A 12,468-nucleotide genomic window follows, 5' to 3' on the forward strand; every position below is an offset into this window, starting at 1 on the left:
AGGGCTCCAGAGCTGGACGCAGTACTCCAGGTGGGGTCTCACCAGAGCAGAGGAGAGGGGCAGAATCGCCTCCCTCAACCTGCTGGCCACACTTCTTTGGATGCAGCCCAGGATATGGTTGGCCTTCTGGGCTGCGAACACATACTGTCAGCTCATGTCCAGCTTTTCATCCACCATAAGGCGGTCTACATTGCTAGACTGTTTTGTAGGCTGTTTGTTCTAGGTTATTGTCAAGCTTGGAATCTACAAGATTGCAGCTCCTACTGTTGATTAAGTTCTGTGCTTCAAGAAACTCTTATAGGTTAGCTGCCCTAAGAACAGTCTGCAGATAATGCATTACAAGGAAAAAGGACCTATACCAAGAAAGCATTTGTCATGGTTTAACCCCAGCCAGCAACTAAACCCCACACAGCTGCTTGCACAGTCCCCCCCCAGTGAGATGGGGGAGAGAATCAGGAGAGGGTAAGTGAGAAAACTCGTGGGTTGAGATAAAGAAAGTTTAATAGGTAAAGCAAAAGCCACGCATGCAAGCAAAGCAAAACAAGGAATTTGTTCACCGCTTCCCGTCAGCAGGTTCAGCCATCTCCAGGAAAGCAGGGCTCCATCATGTGTAACGGTTCCTTGGGAAGACAAACGCCATCACTCCGAACGTCCCCCCCCTTCCTTCTTCTTCCCCCAGCTTTATATGCTAAGCATGACTTCATATGGTATGGAATACCCCATTGGCCAGTTGGGTTAGCTGTCCTGGCTATACTCCCTCCCAGCTTCTTGTATACCTGGCAGAGCGTGGGAAGCTGAAAAGTCCTTGACTAGAGTAAACACTGCTTAGCAACAGCTAAAACATCAGTGTGTAATCAACATTATTCTCATCCTAAATCCAGAACATAGCACTATACCAACTACTAGGAAGAAAATTAACTCTATCCCAGCCAAAACCAGGACACATTGATCTGAATACTTTATAATTTTTCCTTATAACTTTCATTTCTCTTTCAAAAGAATTCTTTTTAGGGACAAGTACAATTTGAAAGCTACTGTTAACTTTTGAAATACAATATAGTGGATTTAAACTTTTTTTTTAAACTAAATCCTTTCTACCCATTTATCTGTATGGAAACATGTCCTCACTTTCACATGTGTTTTGCTACCATCAACCATTGTGAAAGAGACAGTATTTTGAAAACTTACAGCTAAAAGATGTGGTAGTTAGGGTAGCTATGAAGCTTCTGATAGTGAAACATTTTCTTCTGTGATTGGAGGTATTCTGTGACCAGAATACCTTCCAGTATTTTCATGGATGAATGAATGAAATAGAGAATATTTTTATATTATCTGACTCTTATAAATGTTGAAAGATTCTGCAAGCTACTGGGAAGGACAGGTTAAGATTTCAAGAAGACTGAAAATTGGATGGATGACAGGAAATGAACTGGAGGCAAAAGCAAGCCCTGAAAGAAGAAATAGATGAAAAGTGGGAGCAACTGGTTAAGCAGAAAAAGAATTAATATTGGGCCTGTAGTGAATCTGTCAACTCTGAATCATTTTGATACTTGAGTGTGGCAAAACAGATCACCTTTTGGGATGTATACAGTGTTGATGAAAGATGGTTGGCTGTGCTTAGTAATGATGGTGCACAACAGGATTTTTTTTATGGTTTAGGCAGTAAGTATACCTTAAGATGCTAGAGAAGAAAGTTGATAGCAAAGTGGCAAGAATGACCTCATGTGGACTAAGTGATTTTTTTTTTTTTTTTTTTTTAAGATGGTGTTATAGCAAGTAAGTGGGAGGAATCTAGGGAAAAGTACAAATCCTATGATCCTCTGGACATTCTATAAAGAGTAATGAACTACTCCTTACTCCTCTTGAGAATGCAGGAGAAATAGTCTTAGTTGGTGGCTAAAAGTTTAGGCAGGATGTTACAAAATTCTTTTGCTAATACAGGAAAGGTTACATTACAAGCCTGAAGTCTGATTAGACATGTGTCTTCTGAAAGTGTTATAGGTATGCTTGATTCTGCCATGCGCTACAGAACTAGATGAACTTATGAGGCCTGTCAGTTTTCAATTTCTAATCTAGTTATAAAAAACAGCCTTTGGAGTACTTTGATACTGAAGTATTTGCAGTCTTGGTTAACCTCTGCAATGTATTTCACACATCCGTATGTTCACTTATTGTGCAACTATTATGCAAGTATTTGTTATATTTCTGTGTGTCCATATAAATATCACTTGTGGCTATGACTAAAATTTCTCTTGAGTTACTAGCTGATAAAGATCTTGGTGGATTTCAACTTAACATGCTACAGTTGTTTTGAAACTACTTATTTTAATGGTAATACCTCTGAAGGGTCTGTGAAATAAGCACTGTCAGTGCTAATAGAGAGTACACGTATTAATCTTAGTGTAAACTACTATCTAGGTACTGGCTGGCTTTAATTTTAAACTATCAATTCAATTTCTAACAGGCAGCCACAAAACAGGTAGAGTCTAAAGGATTGGGAGCAACAGCATTGCAAAACAAAACTGTGAATGTCAATGAAAACGACAAAAGGAATCTGGAAACAAAACAAAGGTTTGTATTAAGCATTATACTGCTGAGGGACATGCTTGGACAGTAACTTGAAACTTGTAGAACTACGAGTAGGTAGAAGGAAGGCCGTTAAATTCCAATAGAAAATTAACTACAAGTACATTCTCTGTTTTTAAGTTTTGGCTTTTCTGTGGTTGTTACTTTTGGCATTTACATCAAATAGCTTGGCATTAAGTTTAAGTACTTGTTGAAGATGCACATTTTTCAGTTTAAACAGCTGTCAGTCTTCTATAACAATAAAAACATAGAAATACTTCACTTTTTTTGTTTATGCTTGATTGAGCTCCTTTTAGTCCTGGCCTCCTAATTTTAGGCTATAGGTCATCTGAGAAGAAAGAGGATAAGGAAAGGGAATTAGTCTATTACTTTTTCCTTATAGCTAAACACAAGATTCTTTTACTTAGTGATACTAGCGTGATGGGAAATAGTTATGTTGCTTCATGATTCTGGCAATGTGAACCCTCAAAATGCTTTTCTAAGAAATGCTGGGGGAACTTGAAGCCCAGTACTTTCCCCCCTCCTTTGACTTTATTTTGAAAAATACTAATATTCTAGGTTTATCACCACTTGTTTTTCATGGAGAATAAATTGTAGTCTTTAGTTGGGATGGAGCTTGTATTTCTGCAGTTTTATACTTGGAATACTTGGCATTGTTTAGTTAAGGAAATTGACTGATGCATATAAAGTATACAGGAAGACAAGTTGTAAGATTTTTTTTGGTTTGGAAGGACAGCTTCTGACACAATTACATCTGAGAGGGATGATGAAAGATTTGATCAAAAAACCTATGGAAACAATTCCTAGATTGTGAAGAAGGTATGAAAAAACAGATGTGCAAAATTCCTCATGTCTTCAACTTAAATGTGTAATGTCTTGTGTATTTCTCCTCCAGGTATAGGGAGGCAAGGTTAAGAGGGTTAAACAGATCAAAGCAGTTAGTGTTTGTATGCCGCTGTTTCTGTAGAGAAATCTTGGGATTTTCTTCCATTCAAATATTGTTGAATCACATAAATGATAAGTTGCTGCCTAGAAAATGATTTTTTGGCTTTTTTTTTAAAGATCAATGAAAGAGCAACAGAGTATTACAAATCAGTCACCTGAAGACATAAAAAACCCCACAGTAAGGTAAAAATTTTTTGTTGTTGTTGTTGCTCTTGTTCATAGACATTTCATGAAGTTCTGCGTATTTTTATTTCAGTTCTGTGTTCCTTGCAGGCCTCATTCAGGACAGAAGCACAGAGTGAGCAGTGTTCTACAGAGTGAGTATTAGCTTATTTTTACACTTTCAAAATGAAGTCATGTCAAACACTTTCTCCCCCACCCACCCCTGCAATAAATGGGTTGGTGGTTTGATAACTGCTATCCAGTGATTGGATTAATATAAAAATGGTTATGGTGAAAAAAAAAAAACCCTCCCAATTGTTGTGTGTGGTTTCTGCCCAAATGCAGATTTGGTGCTTGCCACATTTAGGAAACTGTGAAATGGCTTAAGGTTCTCTGGCAACTCGTTTTGCAAAATCATTCACTATTTTCTGGTTCGCTGGGGTTTTTGTTTGCTTGTTTGCTTTACTGGGATTTATGGTATTCTGTGCAAAAGAAAGCTGCCAGAGGAGTACTGAAACTTGTTGCTTTCTGACTTCTGACCTAGATAGCTTTGGGGGGAAGGAACTAAAGAGGTTGGCTGATTGAAAAAAAATTGTAGTGTAAAATGCACAAAGTTAGGATGTTTGTGCATTTTCCTGGTATTACTTTTTTAAAATTTACAACATAGGTTATATAATATCTATAAGTAGGTTCTGAAAACCATTAGCACCTTCTTACTACAAGGAGATGTCATTATAGCCTCTGCATATGGCCATGTTGTACTTGGAGGGACAAACTCTTAAGATGCCTTGGATGCTTGCCACAGTTAGAACCTGACACATGTTCTGTGGAGATGATGAAACCTGTATACAAAGTACCATAGCTCTGGTTGCTGGTTAGTTTCCGTTCTCTCTATGTAAAATGAGAGCAGTATGTATAGTAAAAATGTTTTTACCAAAATGAAACAATGTTTTATTATGTACCAATTTTTACCTAATTGTTTAAAATATAATGCTTCTGTGAGCTCTATTGCATAGAGCTATTTTGCACTATTGACTCTTTTGAACAGGCTATCTTTTGAGTCCTTAGACTAAGGTGAGATTCGTGTGTGTGTGTGTGTATATATATCTCTCTCTATATATATATAAAAAAAAATAAAAAAAAGTATATTCATATATTAACAGACATTGAAATTTTCCTAGACTGTCAAAGCATATAAAAATAGTGTATATTCTTGTCTCATGCAAAACTGCTGCCTTAATGTTGGTCTGGATATATATTAACTGTCTTCTAGGTCTGAACAACTTGCAAAATGTGGAAAAACATGGAGATGCTTTGGCTTGTGGCCGAAGAAGACAGGTTTGTACCCATTCTCTATTCTGAATGGAGATAAAATTAATCTATACTGCATAGAATTTTTTTCCCAACTTCATCCCAACTTCTGTCTCCAAAATGCCTGGGTTTAAGATTCTCCACATTATTCAAGCCGTGCTGCAGCTCCTAAAACTTTTTTTAAGTTCTAACTCCTGTCTTTAAAAAAGAAGGAATTTGTGCAGTCTCAAATATTGTTGCTAATGCTGACGAGCCTTTAATTTGTTGAAATACACTGTTACTAAAACTTAGTCTGAGTTGTTTTAAAACATGTGAAAGAACAAAAAATTCTTTCCACTGTTTGGATTAAAGAATTCAGGATGTCATTTGCCTATGAGAGTTTTGGGCAAACATCAAAGATTGTTTTCCCACTTAAAAGGTTAAAGATTTAGAAATTTTATAATTCAATACCTTGTTCATATGAGGTGAAAACATATATTTACTTGGGAAACTATTCTAGTTTTTATAAACCAGATAGTAGGGTCTTTTTATAATGCTACATTTCAAATAGTCCTTTGCATTTTCTTCATGGGTAAGCCTACTTCATTGAATTACTTTAAAATAATTCTACTATATTCACTAATGCTAGAATTCCCTATTGGTGGGAAGTACAGAGTGTATGCCTTAATAGATGGGAATCTGAAGCTGATTTGATGTTTGGGTGAAGTGTTATAAACTGATTTTTGTGCATAGCCAATTTTCTTCAGTTATCATGATAAAATGATAAACACTTCTGAATTAAATGAATATTAAATAAATGTATTCCCATTGTTGAGTTCCTCTTGAGAATATTTCTTAGGAAGCAATATGGAGTCTTTCTGTTTAGATAACGTAAGTTATCAACATACCTCCATTTTGGTGTGAGCTGTTTCATTTCTCTGATGTTCATTTTGACTTTTCATTTTTCGTATAACAGGGAAGGACAAACCTGCTTATGTTTTTTTGGACTGTCCTTGAGGAGAGTTGTACTTATTCCTAGTGCTTTAAGCATTTTTACTGAAGTACTGGTTAAATCTTCGGTTACGTGCTGTCCTCAAATTGGTTGAGGTCTTAACGAGAGCTCATCTATCCTTGGAGGTTAAGCCCCCTGTTACATATAAACAGTTTTTCACTTTCCACGAATCTCAGGAATAGTTAAATCGCCGAGAGCCTCCTTAAAAGCTGCAAATACAGCCAGTGCCCTAAAAACCAAAATACCAGTGCTTACTGGATTTGTATGTTACTTTATTGTACCACCACACCTTGTTAGCCAGTTGCTGGTAAGCATGCACGCTTCCATCAGTCTTGTTTTCAACATCAAGATTTAATCTAATGGGACCACAACTGACACAGAGCTAATGACAGCTTTATATTCACCTGTTTTTATCTTGAGGTAGTCTGTTACGGGGTCAGCTACAAACACTGTATCCTGGTCTAGGTCTTGTGCACAGATCTCACTAGAAAAAAATAGATGTCGTGCTTAATTCTGTTGTTATAGTTCAACCTTAATTGAAATGTAAAGACTAAATTTATAGAAAACTACATCTGACAGTAGCAAAGCAAAGAACTCACTGAAAATTTTATAAAAACTTGCAAGAAATTAAAATTCAGAACTATGTTTCTTTAAACACTTAGAAAAGTAGGCATTTGCTGTCTGCCTGAAATTTATGCCATACTCCTTGCCAGTGAGACCTCTCATAAATATTGTATAGAAAGCAATGATATTGGCCTTTTAAACAATAAATCTGCTTAATTATCTGGGTTATAAAATTGTCTGCATGCATGAAAGAATGCAGTGAATGTCAGAGCTGTTGACTTCTAGAACTTCCTTTTCCATGTAGTCCCTCTTTCAATGTTGGCATTGTTTGCTCTTGTTTTGTAAATGGCATTTCATTGCAATGGTTCAGTGCCCATTTTCAGCTTTTCATTGCTGTGTTTTCAGTTAGCTGCATACAACAGTCTGCAGTGCTATTGAAAGGAAGTGACTTTATTTTCTCATTCCTAAATTAGGGGATGCAAGTGTCACAGATTTTAGGGAACTGTTTGTACTCAGCTTTATATCCTGTATGTGTATGGCAAGTCCTGCGAGTTGTCTAAAATCTGACTGACAGTTTGCTTAAATTAAAGAATGTGTCTGAAAAATCTGGGTTTTCAGAATTCAGTCAGACCTGTATGAAAAAAAAATCCATATATTTAAACTCTGAGGGGGGAAAAAAAAAGAAAATCAGAGTCTCAGAACACATAACCAAAGGAAGACAGGTTACTAGAGCAGAACTGACTCTAAGGAATAACCAGATCATTAGATATGTGAGGGTATGACTACACAGTCTGTCTGGCAAACTCAGGCTTGCTCTGCCAGCACTCTGAGCTAGCCAAATGTCACATTGCTCTGGAGTAGGCACTGTGATTATGTTAGCTCAAGCATAGTGCTGCATTATGTCCAGTCTCTCAACCAGTCTTGCTAGTCTGTAACAGTGCAATGCTAGCGTCTACATAACTGCCATCCCAGAGGGCACAGGCAGTTTGTTAGTGTGTGTGTGGGGAGGCTTTATATAGTTCCTCAGTGAAAAGAAAAAATTAGTCAGTCTCTGGTTTACCTGTAAGGCAGGCTCCTTGTTTATATGTTAAACTGAAGAAATTTATTTTTAAAAAAGCTCAATGTAAGCAATTTAAAAGCAAAACAAGCAAAACACCAACCCTTTTAACAACAAATGTAATTAATCATTACAACAAGTAATAAGGGTTGTGATTGTCTCTGTTGCTGGAAGTATTTGAATTATCTGATGCTGTAGGTCAAGCATAACTGTGCTGCTTGAATAAAGATTTTATTTAGGAAAGTTTCTGGCATGCTCTGAAATGATATGAACTAGATGGTTCCAATGGAATCTCTGGCCTTTTAATAATAGTGTAAAAAAAAAAAAAAAAAAAAAAACCAAAAAAAACCCCCCACCATTCACTGCTAATGTTGCAAAAGATCTGTGGAACAGGAAGTATTGGAAAAAGAAAGTATTTTTGATAAAGGGTAGACGACTATAGAGAAGTTTTAGGTTTCTAACTGTTTAGAAACACAGCTGAACTACTACCACTCAATTCTTTCACTGGTTGGTGAGGTTTATCAGTGATCATAGTTTCTTGAAGAGGCACTGATAGTTGCATTAAACTGGAATAAGTCCAACTTTCAGCATACCTCAGCTTGCACTCTGTGTAGATGCTGAATTTTTGCTTGTTGCAGAATAACCAGAATACAATTTTGATCAGGCTGAATGTTATCTAAGCTCCTTCCCCCCAAGAGACACACACCCCCCCAGCCTTTCACCTCGGAGTGCTGTTGCCACTTTTAGCAGCTTAAATTCAAGAGAAGGGGGGAACCATGCAGACTGGCACTTAAAATTGTCACCTGGCCCATCCCTGGTGCCTGAATTGTTGTTGCCCTTAAGGGCAGAATCTTTTAAGGATCCCCAGAAGGGTTCATTAGGAGAGGAGAAAGTTTTAAAAAAAACCAAACCAAAAAAAAAAACCAAAAAAACCCCCACACCTCTGTGGATGAGGGATTTATCTGAGCATCCTTGGACACATGGACCTTTTGTGCCGCTGACAATCATACTGGCTGGCCCTGGATTGTCCTGCCAGCCACCCCTTGTGCACAAGCAGGATGGTATGCATTTGTCTACGTCACAGCAGCCCTGAGATTTATATTTCCACTGGGTACATTATTTGCAGAGTTAAGTAATGTTTGTTCCCCTGTAATTCACAGATTTCTTCTGTACTACTCAGTTGTACTAGTTGGCTTTATCAAGTTTAAATTTCTGTAAGCTGAGGTTATTCCTTTGCAGCTGCATTTCCCTTTCCTGCCCGGCTGCTGGAGCCCAGCCCGGGGCCCCGGGGCCTCTGCCCAGGCTGGGGGGTGCAGCTGCCGCTTTTCCATTTGCAGGTTCACCCGGTAGCGCAGCTGAGCACACAGCCCAGGGACACACACACAGAGGACACTGACATGGCTGGTCATACAGACTGGCTTGGACAAGGTGCTGCCCTCAACAGCACCCACACATGGTACCCATGTAAGACATAAACACAGGCAGCCAAGTCCCCTCCTCTTCTCTGGTAGAGGTGTAAGTTCACTGGTGAAAGCACACACATGCCTCTCTAGGTTCATGGGCATGTGAATGTTTGCAGATGCCCAAGTATGGGCACAGCCCCTCTGCACGCCTGGTAACCCTGCCTGCATCCTGGCCCTCGCACCCGCTTCACGGATCCTTTACTTGCCGGCTGGTGCAGCCGGATGCACCAAACACAGTCACACACTCATCCCATAGGCACTCTGTGCTGGTTGTACTCCAGTGTGTACTTGCAAGATGTCTCCCTTTCAAGCTTTTCACTCATTCAAGGAGATGAAGAAAAGGCAGAGGGGGCCTGTGCCGCCTGGGTGTCAGCTTGCAGTCACTGCTGCCAGGCTGACCCTCCAGCCTGACGATAACTAGAGACTCAAAGGAAAAGCTACAAGACATACAAGGGCTCCTCCTTGTCACAACATCTATCCTGAGCTTACTGCACTGGTTGGGACTGTTAACATCAGGTCCCAAGGAAGCTTGTATTGGAGCTGGAGACAGGGAAGGAGAGGGGATAACTGGCAATCCTCCACCCCTTGCCCTTGCAGCCAAGCTAATGCCGATCTCCGCCGGGGCGGCTGCACGTGGCTTCAGCCCTGTCTTGAACTCAGCTTGTTCATTCCATGCTCATACCATGTTAATAGCTGAAAGCAACCCAGACTTGCCCGACCAACCTCTCCTAAATTTTACCAGATACCAGAAGTACCTTTACCAGACTTACCTTGACCAGACCAGAATTACAATTACCTTTCCCTCTTTTAGCTGGCAGTGGGGCACTGGACTGACCTGTATTAAAAGCTGGGATTCAGCAGCCCCTGCATGCCACAGGAGCCTCCAGATGACCCTCAGCTGAAGCCCCAGCAGGGATTTCAAAAGGTCCTGTACCTTTCCAAGCAGTGGCAGGGAGGAGCCCGCGGTCCTCCCGAGTGAAGCAGGACATGTAAATCCCATTCACAGCACCAGATGCTGTCATGGAAATAACCCAAATTGCAATTTAGATCAGGTCAGAGCTGAAGCGGTTTATTGCTATGGCTAGGGGAGAGGACGGGAAGCAGCAGAGCAACAGCCCCTGCTGATGTGAACTCTGCCCAGCTACAGAGTAGCTGGGGCAGCTACAGAGTTCCCATAACTTTTACAACCTGTTTTTCACCAAAACTGTGTCAGATAAGCAGCATATGGTACATAACAACAGCGAATTAAATTCATCAGACAAGGAGGCTCTAGACAGTACATCCTTTTACAAATAGTTCACTCCTTTGTCAATTAAATCATTCTGACTGGCAAGACCATTAGCTGCAAATGCTTCTTAGCTACTGAGGCCTGGAAAGATCTATGAGACATTAACTATTTTGCTTTCACACACTGAACATGAGTAAGTAATTGCAGCTTTTGATCGCTTGCCTATGTAAATTTCATAGTGCTCTTATGAACAAAAGCGCTGACTTATTTGCTATTTCAGAGCAACTCCAAAATAAGTAAAGCACAGGCAACAGTTAAATGCAGAAATAAGAGAGCTTCTTGGTTGGCTTTTCAGCAGTCATTTGCTTATGACATGCACATAAACACATGCAGATTTTGCAAAAGTCCAGTAACTAATGATTTTGAATGTGGAATCTGCTGGTGCTCACAGAAATGCCAGCATGAGACCAGTGAAAATTGACCGTTCATCTCCTTTCATAACTTACTGTGGTCCATGACACCACCAGGAGCAGCAGGACATCTCCAGTGCAAGAAGCAGAAGTGATCACAGATAAATTAAATGGAACAGCTACACAATACAATTCTCTGTACATCTCAATCTCATTAGCATTTTTAAGTTTACATTTTTTCTGTAAGTTAAGTCTTCACATTTCAGATTTTGGGGAATAAATTTAGAAAGAACATGCTATCAAACTGCAGTTTGAAATAGAAATTGGTACTTACTTTTTAGAAACAGTTTTCCTACACATTTTTTTCAACTGGAGACCCTGTCCTGTATTTGCATAGATGATATGCAATTCAGTTTGCCTAAGGAGGTGTGCTGATGATACATCAGTATAATTAGTTGTGTATTAAGCAAGCAAGGATTTGAAGACATTTGCGGAGGATCAGATTCTAGCAGAATAAGTTGTTCTAAAATAATTTCATATTAAAGTTCCTAATTGCTATTCGAGCGAAAAAATGACTATGTAATATATCTATATTAAAAATGCAGTGGTTAAAAATAGGCATGATAGGATCTGTAAACTTTTGTTATATATATGCTACAATAAAATATACAATAAAAAAAAGTTGATACTCAGTTCTCCCTCACACTTTACTGTAAAGGTAAGTTTTTAAAAATCAAGTATTTGGTTTTTAAAAAATTCAGTTTTCTTTCACTCCCTATGCAGTCTTAAAATTGTTTTTATTGAGAGATTTGTATCGAGAAGCAACTAAGGAAGAACTGGTACACTGGAGAACTTCACTGGAAGGGGCTGCTTACAGATGTATAACTGCAAGTAATTTTCTCCCCTTTCATGAGAGAAATGTCAACCCCTAAAGATTAAAAAGCTTGTAGGTCATGACAGTGAGACTTAAGTAGCGGGCTCAACAAATGGCCAAAAGCAAATGCATAGCTGTTACCTGAGGATATGACTGATCTCACTTTCAAATGCAGTATGTATCATTTTGCTTCTATCAGCATTCTAAATAATGGAATTTGTTTTTTCTAAGCACACTGAAATTCCTTTGTTGTTGGTAAATGGTGTCTTGATTCTCAGTCCCTAGGTTAATGTGTCACAAAATGCTTTCTCTTTTGTGAGGCGTACTAGCATCAGTCAAGGTTTGTCTTGGCTCAATTAGCTAATAAAGTACAATTTTGGAAAGCATGTTTTGAATGAAGCAAAACTTTGCCCAATGTCTTTTTTCTTCTCTTTTCCACCTGTAACTTGAAGCATGTGGTACTCGTTCCAGGTGATGTCTGCTACTGTGTTGTAACACTTGACTTGGTAACCTTTGTTGTTGTATTTAGTGTCAAGTTAATGGTGCTCAAAAGAAATCAAAATGACCCTACTGACCCTCAGACATCTGTACTCTGTAATAACTAGAAAGCTGTATAAAAACTTGCTTTTATATTTTCTATAAGCTTAGCTCTTACATTAATTAGAATTAATGAATTCTCTGTTCATATATCTGGTATTTTTCCCTGTTCTTCCCCTAGCGATGGACTTACAAGGAAGACTTGGAACTGAAATCAGGAATAAGGGAGTTTGGAGTGGGTAACTGGGCTAAAATTTTGGTCCATGGTGACTTCAACAATCGAACTAGTGTCATGTTGAAAGACCGCTGGAGAACACTGTGCAGGATCGAACAAGGCTAA

The 12,468-nt window shown here is 38.9% G+C and overlaps 1 protein-coding gene across 1 annotated transcript in view; it reads left to right on the top strand.

Moving 5' to 3' along the window:
* Nucleotides 1-12,468, top strand: part of TERF1 (telomeric repeat binding factor (NIMA-interacting) 1) — a gene marked incomplete at its 5' end in the record, with an annotated part of 18,869 nt that extends 6,401 nt beyond the window's left edge. The window contains 4 exons of the mRNA XM_009572872.1: nt 2,465-2,571; nt 3,805-3,848; nt 4,967-5,031; nt 12,310-12,468. Coding sequence (XP_009571167.1) covers nt 2,465-2,571; nt 3,805-3,848; nt 4,967-5,031; nt 12,310-12,468 — 375 coding nt within the window. The remainder of the gene's footprint in view (nt 1-2,464; nt 2,572-3,804; nt 3,849-4,966; nt 5,032-12,309) is intronic.

This window comes from Fulmarus glacialis, unplaced genomic scaffold, assembly GCF_000690835.1.
Source record: "Fulmarus glacialis isolate BGI_N327 unplaced genomic scaffold, ASM69083v1 scaffold8272, whole genome shotgun sequence".
Lineage (NCBI taxonomy): Eukaryota > Metazoa > Chordata > Aves > Procellariiformes > Procellariidae > Fulmarus > Fulmarus glacialis.